General features: G+C 41.2%; 1 protein-coding gene and 1 long non-coding RNA gene across 2 annotated transcripts in view; one reads left to right on the forward strand and one right to left on the reverse strand.

The window, feature by feature from the left end:
* Window positions 1-487: 487 nt before the first annotated feature.
* Window positions 488-7,972, forward strand: LOC140335040 (uncharacterized). Its single transcript, XR_011921650.1, has 2 exons — window positions 488-609; window positions 1,919-7,972. It is a non-coding gene; the product is annotated as an uncharacterized lncRNA (long non-coding RNA).
* A 993-nt stretch (window positions 7,973-8,965) lies between these two features.
* The window catches only part of PPL (periplakin), a 47,657-nt gene continuing 32,582 nt past the window's right edge, over window positions 8,966-24,040 (reverse strand). The window contains exons 5-22 of the mRNA XM_072417397.1: window positions 23,849-23,974; window positions 23,722-23,763; window positions 22,963-23,124; window positions 22,357-22,464; window positions 21,866-21,961; window positions 21,240-21,362; window positions 20,396-20,542; window positions 20,152-20,303; window positions 19,787-19,881; window positions 18,247-18,413; window positions 17,534-17,712; window positions 16,549-16,687; window positions 15,990-16,183; window positions 15,289-15,439; window positions 14,904-14,987; window positions 13,782-13,895; window positions 13,599-13,691; window positions 8,966-12,452 (exon numbers count right to left, since the gene is read on the reverse strand). Of these exons, the coding sequence (XP_072273498.1) occupies window positions 9,786-12,452; window positions 13,599-13,691; window positions 13,782-13,895; window positions 14,904-14,987; window positions 15,289-15,439; window positions 15,990-16,183; window positions 16,549-16,687; window positions 17,534-17,712; window positions 18,247-18,413; window positions 19,787-19,881; window positions 20,152-20,303; window positions 20,396-20,542; window positions 21,240-21,362; window positions 21,866-21,961; window positions 22,357-22,464; window positions 22,963-23,124; window positions 23,722-23,763; window positions 23,849-23,974 (4,839 nt within the window). The 3' untranslated portion in view covers window positions 8,966-9,785. The remainder of the gene's footprint in view (window positions 12,453-13,598; window positions 13,692-13,781; window positions 13,896-14,903; window positions 14,988-15,288; window positions 15,440-15,989; window positions 16,184-16,548; window positions 16,688-17,533; window positions 17,713-18,246; window positions 18,414-19,786; window positions 19,882-20,151; window positions 20,304-20,395; window positions 20,543-21,239; window positions 21,363-21,865; window positions 21,962-22,356; window positions 22,465-22,962; window positions 23,125-23,721; window positions 23,764-23,848; window positions 23,975-24,040) is intronic.

Genomic DNA, 24,040 nt, shown 5'->3' on the forward strand with positions numbered 1-24,040 from the left:
AGATTTGAAATATAACTTACCTGCTTGAATCATAACAGGGGTAGTATATATTATGGAGAGATATTAGAAACGGTCTGATTTGTATTAGGCCTCTCAGCTCCAAAGGTAAAGCTTACTAAGGGGGGGGGGGGGTTAAATATTCCAAAAAGTAATTTCTTGCATAATCCTAGTGCTCCTTCTCATTTAGTAAAAGCTGAACATCAGTATGATCCTCAGGTTTCTCTCTAATGATATCTCTTCCTCTGAATTTACTGCAATCTGTGAGCTTTTCATGATGCAGAAACTGCGTAAAGTCAGAGCTTATTTATTGGCTGTAGAATGTCGGCATCACCCAGCCTCTTCCCTCCCAGCCTGACTACTTTTCCTCGACCCTCTCCTTTCTTTCATGAGATTTTAGTATATGTAGAATGGTATTTAAAAATGCCAATACCATGTTGATAGGAAGTAGGACAAAACATAAGAATAAACCTACTAGTATAAGATCTAAAAATACTACTATAAGATCTAAATATAATTTTTTTTTCTTTGTAGATCTCCTGGCTGGTCTTCATCCATCCTCTCCGATTCCCCACCCAGCCCTGTCTGGACACTCGCAGCAAGCACAGACTGGTAACGCATTGCTCATTTTAACTGTCATGGCAAAGCTTGGTCCTGGCTCAAGCCATCTTGTAGCTGAAAAATAATTGTTGTTGTTTAGGGTCTGTTCACACAATGACAGCACTAGTAAACAACAGTAATGTTGTTGTCATGGGTTTGTTGCAGTGTTAAAATGCACTATCCAATTATCATACAGTGTTCTCCCCAACCCCTTTTAGCTGGGTGCACCACGCGGCACTTTTCAGTTACCACCCGGCTGTGGGTGGTTACTAAAAAGTTGGGTCACAATACAGGGGCCGCCACCAGCTTACAGCTTCTTCCCGCCTGACCTAATAAAAAAAAATCTTGTGGAGAATCCTGTCATAGTGTGCATTGCACATGTGTTTTAGGACTGGCAGCTGTGTGCTAAAAGCGCTGGGCCACCTATATATCCAAGACCAATGATACCATTGCATCACCACTGTTCAGAATAGATTACAGAAAGGCAGTTACACAAATGGTGATGCTGATGAAGGCTGAGAATAGCAGCCACTCATTTTACAAACTGGATGTTCAGCAGGCTGAGCTGTAAGATGTCTCTGGTCTGGGCTGCAATGTCTATTTTGTCAGATATCTAACTGCTTTAAACTACACGGCGCATAGATGTAGCTAACAGTTCTGCGCATCACCGCACACACAGGAAACCATCGGGATAATCATTCAGTGCAGGCGATGGTAAAGATGGCGGCACACATCCCTGCTATGATAGCAGGTCCTGGACCTATCATTGCCGCAGGGCAACAGCACAAGCTAAGTTTGTGCTAGGTTATCTTGGTGATCATAGCAGAAGCTCACCACCCGCCAACAAGTTTAGTTCCGCTTTCTACTACTTTCTAAAGTTCAGTATTATCGCATTGCAGAAATTTTTTTTCTAGGCAAGTAGGAAGAATTTTTAGGTGGGTGGCAGCCCTGTATTTTGACCAAACTCATAAATAACCTAAAATCGTCCAGGTGGTTACTGAAAAGTTCTGGGTGGTGCACCCAACTAAAAGGGGCTGGAGAGAACACACACCATTGTATGATATGCATAATGGGTATTAAAGCTTTAAAGTTAAAGATAGCAGAGACTGTTGACATCCAATTGTCTTAGGAAGGAATTTTTTTTCCCCTGTTGAAGCAAATTGTACCAGGGTTTTCTTTTTTGTTTTTTTTTTGCATTCCTCTGCATCAATTATGTCCATTGGGTTTCATATCTGGGATATGTTTATTTCTCTAGTGGTTGAACTTGATGGATTTTTCGTTTCAACCTATGTAACTGTTTTCCGTATTTTGTGTCTTACAGATGGTGCTCATGCAAAGACCCCAGTCCCCCCTCCGAGGAAGCTTTAATTATTGGACCAAATTACAGCAACACAATGTTTGGCACTAATAGGTTGACATGCTTAGTGCTTTTCCTACGTCAGCAGTTATTTTATACTTGGCGGGAGAAAAGAGACACATTTTATATTTGTGGAACTTAAAAAACCTAATTATTTCTTTTTCTTGGAAGTTGAACATCATGAACAACCTTTCAGCACCGAAATGTAAATGAATTTAAAGGCCGTCTTTACCAGGAAGTGATATTTCAGTTTTGGATGAATGCCAGTGGCTTGATTCACCTGCTTCCTGTTTGAATACTCTGCCAGCAGAAATAGAAAATGTATCTGCTGTTCTTCGCGTTTCCTCCTACTTTCTATTTTTCTGATATCTGAGCTCCTCAATTATTTGTATGGAAAGTACATCGGGGAATGTAAAAATCACCCTTGGGATATCTCACCACACTGGAATCCCCAAGAAGCTGCATGATGTGATTTTACTTCCTAGAAGCTGCGCTAATCTGAAATATTTGCAGATCAAGTTGACCTTTTAAATGTACATCCAGCCAAAATGTTTGGAAATGGGGACCCCTGAATGGTCTTTTATGCTATATGAGGCTCCGTTAGAAAAATTTCCTCTTATACTGTCACTGACTACAAGTGTGAGAAATTCTCCATCACTCGCCAAAATAAAATTACTTTTTGTAAGAGGAGAAGGGGAAATTCTAGAACCCCTGCCAAAGTTCTATCGCTAAATCAGTGTGGGAGAGCACTTAGCTGAAGTCCATGTTATCCAACCACCGCTTTCAGGGTTGTGTCCCTTTCGTTAGGGATACAATAAATATAAATATTGTGTATATATTAGGGATGTATATATACATATTTATTTTAGCTTTGATCAAGGGGGCACTCTAAAGCATTCTGAAACATGCATGTAGGGTGAATTTGGAGTTTGGTGATGGATTAACTACTATTCTGACTATAATACATTGGTGCTGCATTCCTACATTTATTTAGTGTTGGTTTAAAGGCCCTTCTGTGCCTATGGTACCCTAACCTGCAAAGGAAACAAGCAATCCTGTTTGGATACCAGCGGCTGGCACCTTGTTGGTCGAAGTGCTGCCACGGCCCTAAAGAAAATGAATGGTTCACTACTGCTCACTGCTGCCTGCTGTCAAATATTCACATGCTGGTTCTTGAATGACCATCGCTTGACAGCAGGAGGCGGTGACTGATATTGAACGACTCACTGACATGAGGAAGTGATTACCACAGCGCCGCCTCATGGCCAGTCTGAGCATAGCCTAAAGCTTTATTTGAAGCAAAATTGCATCCACTTCTCATATCTAAATAAAAATAAAATAATACTAAACAGTCATATACTGATTTTCTGCAGAATGGTGGGCATAGCATTCCAAGTATCTGCCTGGTTATATGATATTTCTTCTAATCCTGCCAGCTAAGTGTTGCTCCCAATCAGGATTGGTCAGTCTGGGATATCACAGGATGCCAACAGGACCACTGACCCACCATGCATCATCATGGCGTCCGGTGTATCCCACACAGAAGAGATTGCATACTGACTACACTGGCACGGATATGCATCTGTGGGTAGTGTGGTCAGGAGATAAAGAAAGCCCTGCAACAGGAAAGGGGCTGGCAGGATCAGCAAATGTTTAGTCTGCAGTATTATCTAAAAAAAAAAGTGATATAGATAATGGGGTTCAAGGAATACAATCTTCTGCAGTTTTGCAGCTTATGCTACCTTGGTTAATTTTGGGATTGCAGGGGGGGGCAGCTTCTGTATAGTGACCCAACTCTTCGATAACCACCCAAAAACAGTCTGGTGGTCTCCGAAAAATGTTGGGTGGTGAACCCAGCTAAAAGGGGCTTGGGAGACCACTTCTCTTATGTCTGGGTCCTCATTGCAGATCTCCACTTGTTGATGGAGTCAGTCTGGAGGAGGTAAATCTCTCTAACGGTGCCCATTTATCCATAGAAAACCCCACAGCTCAGTCAATCGTTTCCCTCTTGTCACCTGAAACTTTTCTTTTTTTATATGCCCTTTACCCCTCCTCTATGTCCTTCCCTCCAATCATGAACCAGCTTTTCTAAACTTATATATGTTTTTGTTCCTTGTGAAGTTTTTGGAATGACGGGCAGTAAAAAAAAAAAATCTATTTTGTAGCAGGAAAAAAAAAAAAAAAATTGTAAAGCAGAATACCAGACTTCACACCGGTGGTTTTGTATATGGATGGACGCTTTCTTTTTTGCGCTACATTTTAACATTTGGACAATGAGGATTCTATGGATATTAATAATAAAATACTTGAAAGAACTTATCATTGAAGTAGTTGTACATAGAGCACAGAAGCTAAAAGAGGATTCCATTTTTTTGTTGGACTTTGGTGACAAAGCAAAGAATTCTGGGAAGAAAACTTATTGAGAAAAAAAAGTCTTCCACATCAAAAACAATTCATGAAACAAAACAAAAACAACGAATGTTTCTGTTTCTGATAGACTCTGGGAAGAATCAGTATTGGCATATCGGATCTGATCCCTAACACAGCAGTTTGCTTTTTTATCTTCCCTGTAACATATTTATAACTTGTTGTTTCTGCCAGGAGATCTGTTATTGTCCACTTCCTGTAACAGGGTGACAACGCTGCAGTGAAACTCACACTACTCTTTTATGTAAGAAACCCACAAAGCCAAAATCCAGCAGCAAGATTTTTTGTTGCTTTAGAAAATAAAGGTGTTATTGGTTGGTGCCAACACCTGTAAGGCTGTGTATGCACATTACAATATTCTCTCCTGAGGGAATGTGATCCTTGGTGAATAATTGGTATGTGTACAGCAACCCTCAAACATTATTCTGAGGGAATAAAAAATCACGAATTAGGAACAACTGCTATGCATGTCAATGGAGATGAGCACAGTGGGGTGCCACTCCTTTATCCTCCCCTCTCCATAGAACACAATGGCACGCATTCATTCATCTGTCACTGCATATGATTTTTCATGATTGATAAACGAGCTCAGTACAAGACTGGGGCGGTAGAAGTGTCTGATAAATATCGCCTGACGGCTGTGCTTGGGCAAGAATGTGTACAGCAATCACCCGACAATGTTCATGGATTCGGATGATCGCTATAGAAGTCAATGGAGGGGTGCACAGCCAGGCGCTGCTCACTCATCATCATAGAATGGCGCTGTGTGTACAGCACTCGTTTCTTTATCTGTCACTGAAACCAATCATGAAAGATCATTTACAGAGACAGAAATTGGACACGTACATAGTCTTGGGGTAATTATTGCTTGGCCAGTAAGGAGAACAATGACAGATCTCCCGGTGTGATCAGCGAGTATTTAACCTATGGTAATGGCGTGATTGAAAAACAAAAATATTCACCATTTTTGTTTTTGCCCAGACTTCCACTTTAGGAAGGCATAATATTTTGGACCATTTGGCTCCCCTCTATTTTATACTACAGATCTCTGGTGGTCACACACTAAAAAGATTTCAATATTCCAAAGCCGATTTGTCTCCATTTTTACACAGAACCATTTCCTTTTTTCCCAGCCTACTAAACTGTTGTATTTTAAAACACAAGGATTCATTGTAATATAAAAAGTATCTGCCGGGAACTATGGGATTCCAGGTCATTATATTAAGTGTCCATGAATGTGCTCAGTAATATCCAGGTCTCTGGCAGATTTTGGAGATAAAGATTTGCAAATTTTCATATATAAAAAGTTTTTGTAGGTAAAAACCATGATTTGTTGAGGCTTCAGGGTTGCTTTATCAGCTATTGATTGTTGTGATTGAAAAAAATATGGCCACTGCTTCGCTCTGTGGGGTTGTTGACCTGAATATTGCGATCAGTGTGTGCTTGCTGCAGATTTGCATTGTTTAATAGCAGCTTCTGGTTTGTTATATATTTATGTGACGTCTGGAACGGGAACTAGTGGTGTCACTGCTGCTTTCGTTTGTCCTCCTCTCTCTCTCTCTCTCTCTCTCTCTCTCTCTCTCTCTCTCTCTCTCTCTCTCTCTCTCTCGTCCGCTTGTTTCATCTCTCTCGTTTGTTCTCTCATCTCTCTGTCATTCGTTCTGCCTCTGTCATTTGTTTTCTCATTTCTTTTTCATTTGTTCTCTCTCTCCCTCTCATTCATTTGTTCTCTCATCTCTCTATCTCTTGTTCGTTTACTATTTCTCTCATTTGTTTTTTCATCTCTCACGTTTGTTCCCTCTCACTCTCGTTAGCTTGTTCTTTTGTGTGTCTCTCATCAGCTGGTATTTTGCATCGCTGGAGGAAGCAGGAACAGGCAAGCGCTGTGAAGGAGAATATAACCAGGGTTGGAGGTTGTGTTTTAAACAAACCTGGTCATTTCCCCTTAACATGCAGTGTGTGACGGGTTCTCTTGTAGAGTACTTTTCATTCCGATATAAAAATGCTGCCTGAAGCTTGTCATAAGAATCTTTAGTGTTCTCCCCGGTCCCTTTTAGATGGGGGCACCACCCTGCACTTTTCAGTAACCACCCGGCTGTTTCTGGGTAGTTACTGAGGTGGATCACAATACAGTAGCTGCAACCCACCTACAATTTTTTTTCCATGCCCAGGTTGAAATTTCTGGGCTGAACAATGGGCCTCTTACTACAATGCTAGTTGCTTTGCTGACCTTCTGTCTTTATTACTTTTGACCTGAAACACTGATGCATCCATTAAAGTTGCTGCTCCGGAACCTGCACTTTGTTCCAAGTCTTCTGAAAGGCAGAGCATGGCACCAAGGTGGTTGCCACTTTTAGGGGAGATGTGCTGATTTGTTCATTGCTCATAACTGGTTCCCTATAAATGTTACGGCCTACTTGATCTGATCTTTAGCTGGCTACCCAATGTACTCTATTTTTTTTCATAGCCCAAAACTTCAGTACAATGGGCCAACTCGTTCCCTGGTGCAGGAGACTCCCATCTGTAGCTGTAAAGAATGGAGTTTTTGGAAAGGAGGCTGGAGGGTTGCTCAGAATATGGCTGTTATTTATGGTTACAGATACACCAAGTAAATCTAAGTGTGGCAGGGTGGAACCCCTGACAGTGATGTCAATAAGTAAAGCTCAAAGGCTTATCTACCACCCCCTATATGTTCCAACTTTTTAATACCTGCCCATTTTTCCATTGTCTTTGTATCATGCCCCAGCTGTCTATTACAGTCTGTATTGTGACCCAACTTTTCACTAACCATCCAAAAACAGCTGGGTGGTTACTGAAAAGTGCCAGGTCGTGCGCCCGGCTAAAAGGGGCTGTGGGGGAACACTGATGCTAATTACTGCTAATTAATTTGGTGAGTGGATACCATGCTGAAGCTGTGGTGCACCAAAGTATGTGCCATATTACATGCAATTCTGAGTGTAAATACTCATTTTATTACCTTGGAGCTCCCTTTGCATTTTCAGCCTTGCTCATCAACAACTATTAACAAGGTTGTTGGTTGTCCATGTGGTGGCAGGGACATTGCTAAAGTTTTTAGGAGATTGTGAAGTTTTTAGCACCAAAGCAGTGTTCACTTTAATATAAACTCTTCAGACAGTCACTGTGTTTTATTGGGGGCAATTATCTGTATACTTTATTATGGAAAGGCTCTCACACATGGAACAAACACACAGCTGGTGAAGTCAGAGTCTTCATACTTGTCCTTTTTTCTTGCATAGAGATGAAACTTGCACCCTTAAAGTAAGACATCTGGGACTGATCCTGTATTCTGTCTTTACTATGACATTTAAGTGATTCTCTTTTCTTTAAAGCTTTTGTGTTTTTCAGCTGCTGCAGAATGTGTGCAAAAATGCAGGATTGTCAACATAAAATCTGTGTGGCTTAAAGCTCAGGGTTTTCATAGCACTGTTAGCATCTGCGACCCTTTCTGCCGAGATGTAATTATATGAATGTAAATGGCAATTAGGAGAGGGAGGGGGAAATGTACAATGCGTGGGATTTTGTATTTTACTGGCTGGCTTTGTGTAAATAAAAATGTATGTTTTCTCAGCAGGGGCAGATTGCATATCTTTGAATGAAATGTGCAAAGTATCTAAAATTCAACTGCACCTTGATCATATTGCTGTAGTATGATTCCATCTAAGGCTGAGGTTGCGTTGAGTGAGTAAGGGTGACATTATTCCCACTAACCACCACACTAATGTACTGTGAGCTGTAGATATAGTAGTTATAGCAGGGGTTCCCTAAATTCCTGAAAGTTAAAAAGGTTGATCTAAGGCACTGCTACCTGATTTAGTGATGTCACTACTGTGCTGCTTTCCTTACTGGAAGCTCTGGCAAGGTAAACATACAAAGATGGCCGATTCCATGCAAAGATAAGGTGCAGGTCTTAAGCTACGTACACACGTCAGATTTTTATCGCCCGATAATCGGCATCGGCCAATTATCGGGCGAAAATCTGCCGTGTGTACAGTCGGTGTCGTCCTGCCGGATCCACGGACGATGGATGACAGCCGATCCTAATGAAAGGGAAGGGGAGAGCGCGCAGCAGGGTGCCGCTCCGTCGCTCTCCCCCTCCCCTCTCCATAGAGCATGAACGGTGCTGTATGTACAGCACCGTTCATGCATCGTGCACTCCCTTGTCGTTGGAAAGGATCGTGAAAGATCCTTTCCAACGACAAAAATTGGAAGTGTGTACGCAGCTTAAGTCTATGCTAAGTCAGCTCCATTGAGTGCACAATTCGTGATTGGCAGTAGTCCTTTGTTCCACAGCACAGTTCAAATTTCTGTTTTTTTCAACCTCGTGTTGAGCTTTAAATGCGTACTTACAAGTAACTTGTAAGTAACTGTAATATTTTTATTGTAGCCGGGGAGGAAGCATTTTACCCCTGTGCCAATCATTGCATTACAGAGTGCAGAATAATGATCTCCTCATAGTGGAGTTCCACCGATAGCAACCCCCATACATTTTTTATAAGTCATCTTTGACTCTGTTGACCTCTTCTTTCGGTAATCAATTTCTCAAAGAATTCAGCTTACAAGGCCTTCAAAACCACCGCATCTTTATTTAGCGATACCATAAATAAAATACATTTTCGTATTTTCCCTAGCCCACTCAGAAATGAACAAAAGATATACAGAAAAGAAGCCGTGACCAGCATGCCGCGGCCTTTTGTCTAAAAAAAAAAAAAAAAAAGGTTTGGGTTATGAATGTACCACCATAATAGACGTGTACCAGGACAGAAACTGTGCTTATCTAAACCATATACCAAATTATATAAATCATTTTATGTCTTTTAAGGCACAGGGAGAGAAGAGAGAAAGGGAGTATACACCAAAAACGCCTTTGTGGTTTTGGTTATTTTACAATCACAATTTCAGTGCAGGTTTCGTAAAGATGCTTTTTTTTTTCTTTGGCGTTTTGGCATGAAGATTGCATAATACAAGAGTATGGTAACAAAAAAAAAAATACATAGGCACTTTATGTAGCAAAGTTTCCATAAACGTGTGTAGATGCTGATAAAAAGACCTTTCATATCTTCCGATGCGTGAAAAAAATTCCTCTTGTAGTTGGTGGAGTCGGATATGTAGGCATTTCCTCCTCATGGACCTTTGGAGATGACCTTTTGACCTGGATAAGGAGATGTTATTGGCTTGAAACCAAAGCCACAATCACATTTAAGTCTGAAGACCAGTGAGAACCTAGCTTTGTAATAGCGAAAGATCTCTTGTGCATGGTTCAAGATAGTGACAGAAGCAAAGACGTTTTGCTATTGATAAAGGTAACAGACCTACTGGGGGCAGCTGTATCTCTGTTCAGTGTCTGTATTTTGCCCGCAATTAGCGGAATGGCAGCAACTCAATCTTATTTCTTTCCAGAAACCAAGGCTGCAAATTCTTGGATGGACATCTCTTTGTTGAGGTAACTTTCGTATTGACGTTTGCTAATGCGCCCCATTCTTAGAGCATCCTCGATGTCGAATTTCCTGCCTGACTTCCTGTCAACAATAACGGAGGAATCGCCATTTGGCCCCTTAATGGTCGTTTCCTCCCAGTCGCATTCTTGGCTTTGGAGGTTGACATACATTTTCCAGTCGATCAGGCCCAGGTTTCGAGCTTCTTCTGGTGACATCTCTCGGCCAGTATCGGGATCGATAACAACTATGGAGCGGCGGAGATGATTCTCTCTTTGTTCTCTTTTGATTTGCATGGTCTCCAAGCGTTTATGAAGTTCTTCGATCTCTGCATCTTTGTCGCGAGAGATCTTTTGCAGCTCCCTTAGCTCTTGTTCCAGAGAAGCTAAGCGCGAGTCTAGGTTAACACTGCTGTCAACCTGAGTTAAGCTTCTCAGGCCCTGGGCTTCCTTTATAGTAATCTCAATCTCTGACTGAAGGTGGCGGGCTTCCAGCTGCAGACTTTGTTTTTCCATCTGAAGTTTGTGAACTTCCTCTCTCAGGTACTCCAGTTCCTTGTTGGATTTGGAATTGGTAAACCCTATTTCTGAAAGCTGTGCATTAAGGCGGTCAACCTCTATTTCTAAATCACGCTTACGTCTACTTTCTTCCTCCATCATTGCCTTCATTCTTTGTATCTCTTGCTCAGTTTCTGCATCTTTGGCAACCTCTATTTTCTCTGTAAAGACAACCTTTTCCTTCACCTCCATCTTTTCCAATGTAATAAGCTTTTTCCTTAGTGCCTCCAGTTCGCTCTGGAGAATTTGCCTTTGGTGTCTTTCTTCCTCAACTTGAAGTTTGAGCATGTTGTGTTCTTTCTCTTGCTGAGGATCCTGTTGTAGGACGACCTTTTGTTTCAATGTTACTTTTTCCTTTGTCTCAATTTCTCTTTGCTCCAGCTCAGTCAACCTGATTTTAAGCCTCTGGATTTCCAGCTCGGCTTCCCGTCTAGACTGTCGCTCCCTTTCAAGTTCTTCAAGCTGACGTTCAAGCTCAGATTTTCTCCACTGCAGCTTGCGTAGTTCCTCTTGTAGAGAATCCTTTTGTTTAAGCTCGCTCTGGATGCTCTTTGAAAAACTGTTGACTTCAGACTTAAGCAATGGATCCTCTTCATATTTGACCACCTCCTGCTGCACCACTTTCTCTCTCACCTGGGCCAGCTCCATTTCTTTTGACCTGATCTTTTCTTCTTGGGTCATTCTTTCATGTTCTAAGTCAATACGTTTCTTCTGTTCTTCAGACAGCTTAGCTCGTAGGGTTTCAACCTCTTTTTTGGTATCGGGGTCATCACGATATTGTAGAACCTCTTGAACAACCTCCTTAACTTGTACTTGAGGTTTAGTATCAATCCAGCTTTTTATCTCCTGCTTAAGCTGATTGATCTCTAGCTCTGAACGTTCCACCACTCTGGTCTTTTCTAGAATCTCCCCACGAAGCCTTTCAAGTTCAGCTAGAACCTCTGGATCTGTTTTGTGCTTGATGACCTCTTTGGTTATTTCCTTCACTTCAACTTGTGGACCACGTGATTTAAGGCCTGATAGTTCAGTCTGGAAGACTTTCAGTTGCTCCTCTGCAGCACGATACTTCCTTTCTTGCTCGATAAGCTCAAGTCGTAAGTTGGCCAATTCGCTTTCAGCTTTAGGATCTGGTCGAACAATCTCACGCACCTTCTCCTGGACTACAACCTTGGCATTTTCCTCTTCCATAATACTTATTTTACGTATCAGCTCATTCTTTTCTCTTTGGGTGATGCGTATCTTTGAAGATTCCTCCTCATACTGCCTACGAAGGTCAGCTACTTCTCTTTCGGTAGCAAGGTCTTTCTCTACCTTCAACACTTCCTTTACTGTGATCTTGCCTTCAGCCATAGCTCTTTCCTTCTCTAAACGTTTCAGCTTTTCTTGTAGGAGCTGCAACTCTTCCTCCTCCTTTTGCCTCTGGGCATTCTCTCTTTGCATGGTCTCCTGGAGTATTCTATATTCTGAAGCCAACTGCGGATCATTTTGAAGCTTGACTACTTCCTTTTCAGTGATCTTTTCTTGGGGTTTGTTCTTTTCTTCAGTCAAGATATAGATGCGTTCCCTCAGGTTCGCAATCTCGTTCTGTTTTGTGTTCTTTTGTCTACTCAGTTCCTCCAGCTGTTCTTTGAGCCTGAGATACTCCTCCTGTTGGTCTTTGTCCTTCTCGATCCTCAGTACTTCCTTTACTATATACTGCTGCCCACCCTCCTTTTGCTCATATTCTAAGGTCCGAACCTTCAGTTTCAAGGTTTCCAATTCTTCCTGCAAAGCTTTATTTTTACGTTGTTCTTCCGAAACTCTTTCAAGGACCTTATGATAGTCCTCTTCCAGTTGAGGATCTGGCACTTTCTTCAGAACTTCCTTCTTTACTATGGTCTCTTGAGGTTTCTGACTCTGGAGATAAATGATCTCCTCCTGAGTGCTCCTGATCTCAGATTCCAGTTGCTGCCGTCTTTGTACCTCATCATCCAGCATTTTCTGAATCTTCCAAGTTTCCTCAGGAGGTTTTTCAGAACGAACCATTTGTATGGATTCTTGACGTAGTTCTACTTCTGGTTGCTGTAGAGGAGGGGAAAGAAGAAAAAATGTTTAGGGTTTGTTTGGAAAGACACAACATTGATCTATGTTGTCAAATCTCTTTTGAAACATTGAATATTTCTTGGAGAGATCGGTGGGGTGCTTTAGACAAACATACCCAACGCCATTCAGATAACTTGTATGATCAACCGCTCGTTCAAGCAGATATTCCTCAACCCATCTGCCACGTAACCATTCTGTGGTAGATATGCTTAAACTTTTCACTGCTCTGCAGTAGGAATGCTCCAAGCAAGTCGCTGCATAGGTCCTACGCTAATCCCATGGGGCTTTGCCTTTTAGGTTTTTGAAAACATGTTACTAGTGTCTTCTATGGCCCTGAAACAGTATCCTTGGAGCAATATACAAGCTTGTTAAAACTAGACATTTAATAAAACCAGACTCCATGAAGTATGTTTGATAATTTGATAGCACAGTCTATGGGTTTTTATATGGAGCTTGTCATTTAGGTATGAAATGTGAAGTTACGAATGCTTCATTGATATTACCCAGGGTTCTGATACTTCTAATTAGTGCTAGAAAGTTTTCAGTTTCATTTGTATTTCTAGAGGTCCAGAAAAGACAAGACCCTGCTGAGACTATATCTAAAGCCAGCAATGACCCCCCACACCAGGGCCAAAACAGCAGTAAACCTGTTTTGATTTCAGACATGCTTTTAAAGCAACTTAATACAAGATAAAAAGAGTGTAACTTTGCCATACTGGGTACTTGCACTACCAAACACTGCTCCATTCGTCAGAACAGATCTTTTTTTTTTGGAAACCTCAATGTTCTTAATTTTTCCCTCATGCGGAGACATGAGATCGAAACAATGTACCAGCAAGATGCAACAATCCAAAAATATCAATTTCCTAGTAAACTTCAGAGGACCTTTTCTGCCCAATGAAGCACTGGTTACTGGGAAAGTTAGTCCTAATATTTGTTGTTCAGGACAAGGTTGCCTTAAAGTGGGACAATGGAGGAGCATCAACATTGTGTTCCTTCCACCTATCCAAGTATTGTGGTTAAACCAGTAATGCAATGCTAACCAAAACCTATTCTAAATCGAAGTTTAATACATTTTGATATGGAATTAGCCTGAAAATCTAAATGGTTATTGATTTATATTACCTGATGTAGTAGGTTCTGTGCAAATTCCAAGGTCTGCAGCCTCTGTTTGTTGACGGCACTAGCTTCTGTAAACCTTGCAGATAAATCTGCCTCCTGTTGAGAGTAAAATGGAGAGTTTTTGGTTCAGGGAAGTTGGAACTTGCATTTAAAATGACCGGCATAAAGTAAAAGCTTTCAAAGTACCTCCTCCTTCACTTTGTTTGCTGGCGATAAGATTCTGGCCCGTTTAGGATAGGTGCTTCTTCTGTTCTCCACGTCCATCACTGACCGCAACTTTTCAGCATCTAGTTCAAAATCCTGTTCAATGGTTACAGGGAATGATTGGTTGGAGCCACGGTATTGGGAAAAGATAGCTGGCAATATAGTCTGATATTTATTGCTACCAATGGACCCTCTAATCCCATTCCCAGAATCAGAATATTACTTTTTACTTCTGTGGGCTAACTAGGTGGTGTCACCCCAATATCCCCAACTACTAATAACTTACACACAACATAAATATAGACCGAGTGGATTAAACATTTGTTAACTAAAGTGAAAAACAGAATTGTCCAAGTAAGCGACAGACTAAGTGATAATTTGCTGGGGGGTTCCATACTGACCCAACCATGAACTTGTCTGCAGGGACTCAAACAATTACATATTGACATAACCAGCAATATGTCATCTGCCAGCCCAATCTGCACCCTTAAAAAGAAAACACCTGTGCTGTCCTTGTCCATGGTAATTTTGGAGTTAAGGGTGCAAGTAATGGGGACATTGGGGTTTCTGGATGTTAAGGTTGCATATGGAGAAGTTGTGCAAAAAAAATACCTTGGCTGCTATGTGCTACCCATGGCACTATGAGCTTTGGCCTATATATGCATGCCTATTCCCGTAAACTCTCATACTGTAGGGGGTTTAATCACCTTAAACTGCAATGAAATGAAAGCAAACCAACCAGTTTGGATTTTAGCTTGGTAACATTTACACAGTATTAGTGAAGACCGAGTCAGTTGGCACCTAAATGTATGAGGGACAGGTACTCTTGGCTATTTTGGAGCTCCTTTCAACTGTTAGTGGCTTTCAAGTCCCAGTTTGCTACAATTTGTTTCCCAATAGCTTTGGGTGCAATTATCACCCAAGCATTGCTACTTCTATATTGTTGTGTATGAATGGGGAACATGCAAATTTGCTATCTGTCCCAGTTCAAGAGGGAATTAAAAACATTTAAGATTTTATGGATTTTAAAAATTTTCTCCATGCAGCCCCATTGTTTTCCTTATATCAAGTACATTTGCCAAAGTGTGGGAGCTGGTGATTTACCTTGACTGCTTGCTGGTATTGCTGCGCGCTGCTAGTAACATGAACCAGATCTTGCTCTCTATCGGTTATCTCACCCAGTAGGACCTGCCGGAAGACAAAATTTTTTGCGTTAAACACCAGTCGATGACACAAGCCCATAATGGAAGAATAACTTTTTGGATAACTCTGGGCTTCCTTACAAAGTTCTAAAAAATGGATTACCAACAGCAACCAGTTATCTTTTCCTGCACCTGGCAAGGGAAATCTAAGCAGCTGCTATTGGACAACAAGAAATTATTTTGACAAACAAGATTTTTGAAAATTAGAGTCCTAGGGAAACAATGAAAACGTGATTAATTTGGCTAGTTCAATGTCATATGAATATTAGAGATCAAGTAAAGCTTACCCGTTGGTTCTTTAGTTTGCTTTCCACTTGCTTGACATTGTCAGAGTCTTTGGGCTCGTAGTTTGGAATATTACGAAGCCACCCATCAAGTTGGTCATAGCCACCCCGGTAGTTCTGATAGGCCGTCTTGGCTTTCTGCAAGCACTGAGACCTAAATGAAAACATGCAAGTTAGATCTGCTGCAACAATAAGGCTTTCCGGAGGTCTGGTCTTCAGATTCAGCCAAGTTTTTAGTACAGAAGGAATACTAGGCATCTGTAAGATGTTACAAAGAACCTACAATGCAGAGTTAACCAAAGGATGGTCTTGTCTTGGCCAAATAGGACTAATATCTGTACAAGCATGATTGCCGCTCCAGAGTAGTTGAGAGATACCATTAAAATTTCCTAATTTTAACTCTCGTTGACTCCTTTTTGCCAAAGTGTCGAAATATTGGCAACATTTTTGCTGAAATTTCAGAGAAGTAAAACCCTGTATGATTTACTAATTCCTGTAAACAATTTTGGTTTTTCTTTCAATTAACACCTGGACTGTCTGTGCACCCCTCTTGCCAAAACAAGAACGCTCATGTATTCGGAGCAGTCCCGGCGGTGGAAATGTTTGCAACAACATTAAACTTTTCACTTAATGAGTGGGAACGAAGCAAAAAGCTCTATAATGAACAACCACTTTAGAAAATGATGATGAAGAACGCAGCTTACCTGCTCTGAATCTGCTGGTCCAGCTGTGCATAGCGTTGGTTGAGTTTAGACACTTCAGCCTCCTGACGCTCAATATCAGGACAATGCTCTTGAAAGCGATTGGCCAGATTGTTGCAGCATACTTTGCTGTTGTGCAGGTTCTGCTCGGCTTCTGCAAGGACACCTCTTCCCCTTTGCAGCTCAGAGCTCATTGCCTGCAAGGGTAAAAGAATATGGTTGGGAAAACGTTAAAAATCGTTAATTTCGGTGGAGACCCAAATATCTCCATTATAACATACAGCTGATTATAGTCTCATGAGAGAAATAAAACTCCTGTAGATGGCCAGTCAACTGTATTGAGTATGAAAAGATTGAGGGCCTAGTTGGGTTTCTGCATGGAGATGCACTTAGACCATTCAACTGTGTTGTAATGCACAGGAACACCTAGATGGGTCTTACAAAGGATTCTGCAGTTTCATGAGTTATTGTAGTAAATCTTTAGATCATCTTTATTTCCATACTACAGCTTGGTGTGAATTACGTTTTACAGTATTTTTCTACCTCTACAGCAATTGCTTACCGACAATTCCATCAGCTTATTGTCCACAGCACGAGGGTCCTCTGGCACGGTGTCATCTTGACAAAGCTTGTTCTCATAGGTGCCCAGGAGGTCTTTGCTCTTCTGCAAGCTGCCTTCCAAACGATTGGCTGCCTCAATCCTGCAAAACACAACCAAGTTTAAAAAAAATCCTAAAGGGCTCTCACTGGATGTTGAAAATCAGCAGTATGGAAAGAGTAGACATGGCTATATTTCAAACAAGATACTTAAAAAAGAACATTGACCTCATTCCATGCTCTGTTACAGCAATTCACTTCCTCTAATCTCATTAGATACTGAACAATTACACAGCGACCGAGGGGTCTGCAGTAGTCCACAAGGAGCTACAAGCCCTTGGAAAAATGTTTTGGTTATGCAACAGCTAGAAGATGGTAAAACAATGTTGAACCTTGACTCACAATGGAATATGATCTGTTTTATACAGAATCTTACATTCAGTGTAGGAATTTTATATTAGATTATACATTTGCTGGTCACAGACTGTACTAATCTTGTTAAGGGTCATGATTGTGCATTTCAGGATATGAGTGATTTCGCTAAGATAAGGGCATGGTCAAGATGTAACTGTACTAGCTACAAAAATCACTCCTTGTAAAACCCTTTAACTACTGGATTTGAAAAAAAAAGGACAATTTTGTGTATGAATCTACCCACTAAAACTATTTTAGTTTACTTTAACTAGACGTGTATGTCTAAATGAAACCAAGGAATGTTAAACCTGCTTGAAACAGATCAAAATAAAGTCAGCTGCATGTCAGATGCGTCTCAAACTGATGCCATTGACCCAAAGCCAAAGCTGATTCACTCAGATCCTCGCACTGGGAAGCTTCCTTTTAAAATACAAGCAGTTTCCTTGAATGAGGAAGTTCATAGAGCCGTATTTGTTCTATTTTATACACCACTCCCAGTCCTGGGAGGATTAAAGTTGCCGTCAGTGATGTCTTACTTGTCTTGAGAACAGTTGAGAAGCTCGTTGACCTTGTCATATTTTTTGTTGGTTTCATTGATTTTGCTTCGCAGGATGGGTGTGCTGGAGACCTCCGGAGATTTGGACAGATAGACCTCACACTCCTTCACCTTCTGAGTTTTCTCTGGTTCTATGCGGCGCACATTGTTGGCAATATTCTGCAAGGAAGAAAAAAAGTTATAATTTAGCACTGGACATTCCACTCCAAAAATTTCCAAAAATATCGAGCCCTAATGGAACACACAAAGAGAATAACCCCATCAAGGTATGTTGTACTGCTATCAGCAACCTTAAAGTGTACAAAAAAGGGGAAGATAGAAATGGCATCATAGGTGGTACAACATACATTTGTCATCTTTCCATTTTCAATGAACTTATGCAAAGCTTGCCCTTCCTAAAGTATGTATTTGCATGTTGTTAATTTTGCACCAAGCACTGTCTTGCAGGCCATGGAAGGGGTCTTTCCGCATTCTTCCTATACCTGGTAGTTTGCATTTTTTTCAGTTGCCAATTGAAATTACACTTTAATGTCCCTCAATACAGCAGCCATTATGGCATGCTCAATAACTATTTTTTATTGGCTTCCAAAGCGAGGCTATACAAACAAATGAACATACATAGGGATTCCTTGTAGTAACTTAACCTAAGGCCATGACCAGCCATGGTCAACCTCCTAAATTGACAACATTCACCTTAAGCTCCTTTATCCGCTCTGAGCTATCCTGTACACCCCGATTCTGATCCAGTGGTGGCCGAAGTTGAGAACTGATAGCTTTTTCCTGCCGGTCCAGATCGGAGATGACTCTATCTAGTCCAGCCAACATCTGTCGTCCTTGTGTCTCCTGGGCATTGGTGTTGACTGCAGATAGGAAGTAAGTGGAAAAAAAAATAATTGTAAATCTGTACAGTTTATATTTTCTTTGAAGTGTGCTTGGTGGAGGAGCTAAACCCTGGGCGTTACATACATTATACCCTGTGGGTTGAGGGGCTGCTCGAGGGATACGTTTCCCCCATGGACCCATGTGGATTCTAGCCATGGGGGGAAAAAAACATTGAAATTATTTTATCACTTATGTGATACTTATCACAAACTATCATCATACAAATGTGAATGTTTACAGTTCCTTGCCTATACAAAAAGCATGATGCTATGCAGTTGAGAAATTAGAAGTCCATTGGATGGTTTTTCTGACCACGTTTGGGCTGCAGGCCCTTACAGCCTTGAGCATCTTTAGTAAACCGATAAAAACTTAATATATATCGTTCTTTACATCAGGATAGTATGTAAAAGCTTCTTGTGAAATAGCTTTAGGTTTCTGTAGAACATCTGCTGCTTTCACTTTCGACAACCCTGGTGACTAGCGGCTAGGGTTTAGTTTTTCCTGTACTATCCTCTGATCTTCAGATTACAGTGGTCACTTCTGCCAGAACACAGATTATATATCAGTGGACGTGAACTGCACGTAACATTCTACGGCCAGTTTAAGTTTAGACTTTCATTGGCTCACCGTGTGCAAAATGGTTCATGTAACTCCTGCAGAAATGCCAATGGCTACAGCTACTCATAAGCAATGGATTGCCGAGCGCCATTAACCCTCAGGTGTTTTTATAATGCATGGACTTCATAAAAATAAGGGTGAAACAAAGAAAAGGCTACTCTGGAGAGGAACCTAAACAGGTATGACGGATAAAAATTGTGACAATGGCTGCAGTTTGGGGTGCTTTCCATTAATTCTCTCTTCTTGGAACCTTGAACTGGAGCAAGCCTTGTAGTTTTAGGATTATTTTGCAGGAGAATGAACCATCATGGCAGCTCTTTTTCAATCCTTCCCACAGTTCCCTGCTTTTTGCATCCAATTGTACCTTATAGTCAAATGACTATTTCCCAGTATAAGAAACATGGAGCTGGTGCCATCTAGTCAGATGACTATCCTGCAAGAGGTTAAAATCTAGATAAAATGGTGCCAGTCCCCATAGACCTAAATATAGAATGTATTGGGTCTGATTTTTTTAAAGCTCTCCGAAGACTAAAGAAATAGACTATCATGGGGAAATCTAGATGACCCAGCAAGCCTGTAATAGATCTGGTCCAGGACTGAAAACAATTGCCAACTAATACATGATTTTTTAAGATCAAGATTTGCTGGATTACCCAGTTTCTCCCATGATAGTGTATCTTCTGCAGTCCTAAAGAACTATAAATCAATCAGACCCATTGTATCAATGACTTACCGGATGATTCTCGCTTCACATCCTCCAGACGTTGGAGAAGAGCGTTCCTGGTGCCTGACGCCTTCTGCTTAGTGCCCCGGTACTGGTTGGAGATACTAACCAAAAGAGAAAATGGTTAGGTAAAGAAAAGCCAAATCTTCAAATGATTTTAGGTCATAAAAGCATGCTTGGTACAGGGAAGGTCTGCAGGGATTTTGTTGCCAAGTTTCCATTGGAGTAAAGTATAAGGCTAAAGTTTTTAGAATGTGTGCCATGGAGACCGCAGCCTCTATAAGAGTGTTTCTCAACCTGGGTTCCTTGAGCAATTTGTGCCTCTCTGGTCAGTTTGAGTGACCCCCAATGATACCAACTAAACATCCTGTTACCTTTCTCCAAGTGCCAGAGCTTCAGGGTCAGTCGGTGGGATACTGAAGCAGACCGCAGGAGCAACTAACTTCTTCCCATTGCTGTCTGTGACCTCCCACTTCTCGCCTCGATTTGCCTTCAGAGTGTACTGTCCCCCTCGGGTAATCTCTCCCTGCAGAGCACAAAGCACATGGACATGGATGTAATAATCATCACAGGATGGGTTTCACCTGATGACAACCATGACAAGTAATAAAAGTTTACCTCGTCAGAATAAAAGTCACACAGGGCCTCCACTGGGACAGGCTTTAGTGGGGTCTCCCGACGGAACTTCAGGGGCATCACCTGGTGACTGCGATTTTGGAGAGAACGCACAACTTCATCGTACTTATCCAGAGCCTTGTCCTGGTCCTGGAAACAAGAGCAATGAGGGGTTATTATTATTATTACTACACAGTATTTATATAGCGCCATCATATTACGCTGCGCTGTACAAACTCGATAGTCATGTCACTAACTGTTCCTCAAAGGAGCTCACAATCCAATGTCCCTACTATAGTCATATGTCAATGATGTAGTCTAAGGTAATTTTTTCAGGGGAAGCCAATTAACCTAACTGCGTGTTTTGGAATGTGGGAGGAAATCCACGCAGACACGGGGAGAACCTGCAAACTCCATACAGATAGTGTCCTGGTCAAGATTCAAACCTGGGACCTAGCGCTGCAAAGGCAAGAGTGCTAACCACTGAGCCACCATGCTGCCCTATATAAAATAAATTCAGAATTGGAATTCTGAAATTAGGAGTTGTTGCCTTAAAAGGAAAATGTAAAGGAAAAGTAACTTCAGCTCCTCTTTATATTTATACAAAGAGATCTCCACATCCCACAGCCTTGCTATAAAACTGTATATGGATTACACAATTGTTTTCATTGCATTGAGAATTTTCAGATTTGATGTGTAAAACCAGATTTTGACAGTGGGGGAACTGTAGAATTTCAGATTTCTGTCCACAGAGATGAGGAAAGTGGATCTCTATTACTCCTCTGAGAGACACCTTGAGTTGTTTTTGTTTTTTGTGGGTAAATACCCGTAAATTTTGTGTTCCTACCTCCAGCTCTCGTATCTGAGCTTCAACCTGGTATTTGTCTTTGAAGTCCGGGTTGTACTTGAGGTCCAGGTCAGTATCCACTTTCTTCAGCAGGTCCTGTGTATCCTTTGCATCTCTATAGAACTGAAAGAAGATGAGACGGTGTGAGATCAAATGAGGTCTTTCTAGCTAGATAAAACCATATCTGGACCTGATGCATGAACATCAGAAAGTACTGAGGCTTCCCATCTCAATTCTGTCAAGAATGGGCCCACTACAGTTATTATTATTATTATTATGAAACAGGATTTATATAGCGCCAACATATTACGCAGCGCTGTACATTAAATAGGTTCTCAGGCCTATCCATTCCTCATGGCACGGTCACAGTTCTGACCATTGAACTTCCAATAGTTAGACCAAATTCTGATTTGTGGGGTCTCTGTTCCCAAAAAAGCCTGAACATTTATAGAATATGTTGCAAAAGAAATATCTAAAATTGACGTAAGAATGTAAGATGAACCTAAAGCCCACCTCAAACCACTGCCACTCTGGCCCTATACAATCACATCAATATCTCCCACTCCTATTGCATTGCCTTGTGTTGAAATTGCAATGATCCCACCCAATGAGAAGGTACAGCTTACCTGGTGGTAATCCTCCATGTACTTCAGATGGCTTTCTTCACAGATCAGGAGGTTCAGATACTCCTTCCAATCTGCATGTACAGCATCCATGTGGGCCTAATGGAGGACACATTGTTAAAAAAGAGAGGAAAAAAACATAATTTGCTGATGCCTATTAGATATTAAATGTCCATCTCATTGATATCTTTATAAAAGAGAAAGTTGAGAACCACTGGAGAACATTAAGAACTTGCATTCTTTCTATATGTTTCTGGCTTTGACAGTACTGAAGGAGCCGTGTTTGATCTATGCATTGGCTCTCTTTTAATAAGTAATGGTGAAACATACAGACCAATAATAATTCTATGTGTGTAAATTTTAGTCCAGGCCCATCCTAATTTTCAGGTATCCAAAAATGATATCAGTTGGCTGTGTCAAAGCAAATCTATAAGGTTCTCTGCAGTGAGATATTCTCTAAGTGGCACGCTGGTTTGGTGTAAAAATATTTTTACCTCTATTGGAGCCCTTGCTGGGTGCCCATCTGTCAGCAGCTTCTCGCCCTCCTCCTGCAGCTTGTTGATTTCGTGTTCTTTGCTTTCTAGACTCCTCTGGATAAAGTTCTGCAAGGAGAAGGGAAAAATGATGACTCTTCTAAAGAAGTCTGGTCTGTTTAAAAAGTACAATATTGTACAATCAGTATGAAATACCAGTCAAAATTGTATATTTACTTTCCACCCCTACAGATTTTATTAGTCAGCCCTTGGTTTGCTCTCGTGGTCATAGTTTTGGCTCTCTTCCTACACAATGTGAGCATTCACCTTGGGGTGTCCCCAATCCTCTCAATACTCTGTTAATGAATGGGCACACATTTATTAAAATTAATTTAAATAATTTCAGAAGAATAACTGGCTTGGTTAGAGAGCAGAGCTATGAACCTAAGTGCAGAGGTATCAACATTTGTTGTGTAAAGTCTCTCTGGTATTTACCAAAAATTAAAATATCTTTTTTGGACAGACTCTCCCTTTAAAATTCAAGGTTCTCAAATACTCATTTTAGGCAAAGAAAATCCCTTTGGCTGCTGGAGAACTTTAAGTCCCAGCAATGGTCTCATAACGTACCTCATATTGCCTCCTACGGCTGATGTAGTCGTTATTGCGGTCGCTCCAGTCATACTCCATGCGTTCCTTCTCTTGTTGGTCCAGCCAGTAAAGCTCGTTAGTGCAGCGCTGCATGTAATCCTGCAGGGTGTTCAAATCCCGCTGGCGCTTCTGGGAGGCACTCTGTATCATAAGATAAAAGAGATAAACACTAGAGAGAGAGCATCGGGAGGTTCTGAAGGAGAAGAAGCACGATAGGTAATATTTGGGATTTTCTTTGAATAATGAAGTAAGATAATTGCAACCGAAGGGCCAGGCCTGGGGGCGATGAGATATATGGGCTGTGGTATGTATAAGGCTTAAGCAATCAGGAGACCTATTTGTTACCCCAAAAATGTGTTTGTCAGTGATGTCAGTGCTTTTACAATGCACAACCAGTGGAAATGAAGAGTCCCATCCAAAAGCTCTAAATGGCTCAACATGGACATTAGTACAAGGACTACCCTCTATTTTGGGGAGAACCCATTTGTGCTCCCCAGCTGGCCTGCACCCCTGTGCTCAAATTCAGCCCCAAAGACATAATTTGATGGGTTTGGTGTTGAGCAAATTGAATGGCTGTATGTTATGGAAAGCGGATTGTGAACCAGAATGTTTACTCAGAACCCTCGACCAGTTAAAATGCAACATCTTGAAATACAATAAAGTCTAGCAGCAACCAAATGTTAGGGCTGGACTTTATGAAAGGGCAAAGTAAAATAGCACAAAGCAATGGCTTCTTACCAAGAGTTTCTGATATTTGACTTGCAGTCCACTGATGTATTCCTGCAGGAAGAAAAAAAAAAAGAGTGATGATCTGTGCATGAAGCCACCGTCATTACCATCAAAACCATACTATCCTGATGCCCACCTTGTCTCCGTCCTTATTGATGTGGTCTCCCAAGGCCTTGATCTCATTATGAAGCATGTTGTGCTCCATGATCTGGCTCTCCAGGTTTGGTAAGTCAGTGGCAAAGGTAGCGCCATTGAGTTGCTCCTGTAAATAAATAGGAATCTTGTATTTTTAAACAATAATTACATCATGTTCCTGTCAATGCAATTT

This window comes from Pyxicephalus adspersus, chromosome 7 (assembly GCF_032062135.1).
Source record: "Pyxicephalus adspersus chromosome 7, UCB_Pads_2.0, whole genome shotgun sequence".
NCBI lineage: Eukaryota > Metazoa > Chordata > Amphibia > Anura > Pyxicephalidae > Pyxicephalus > Pyxicephalus adspersus.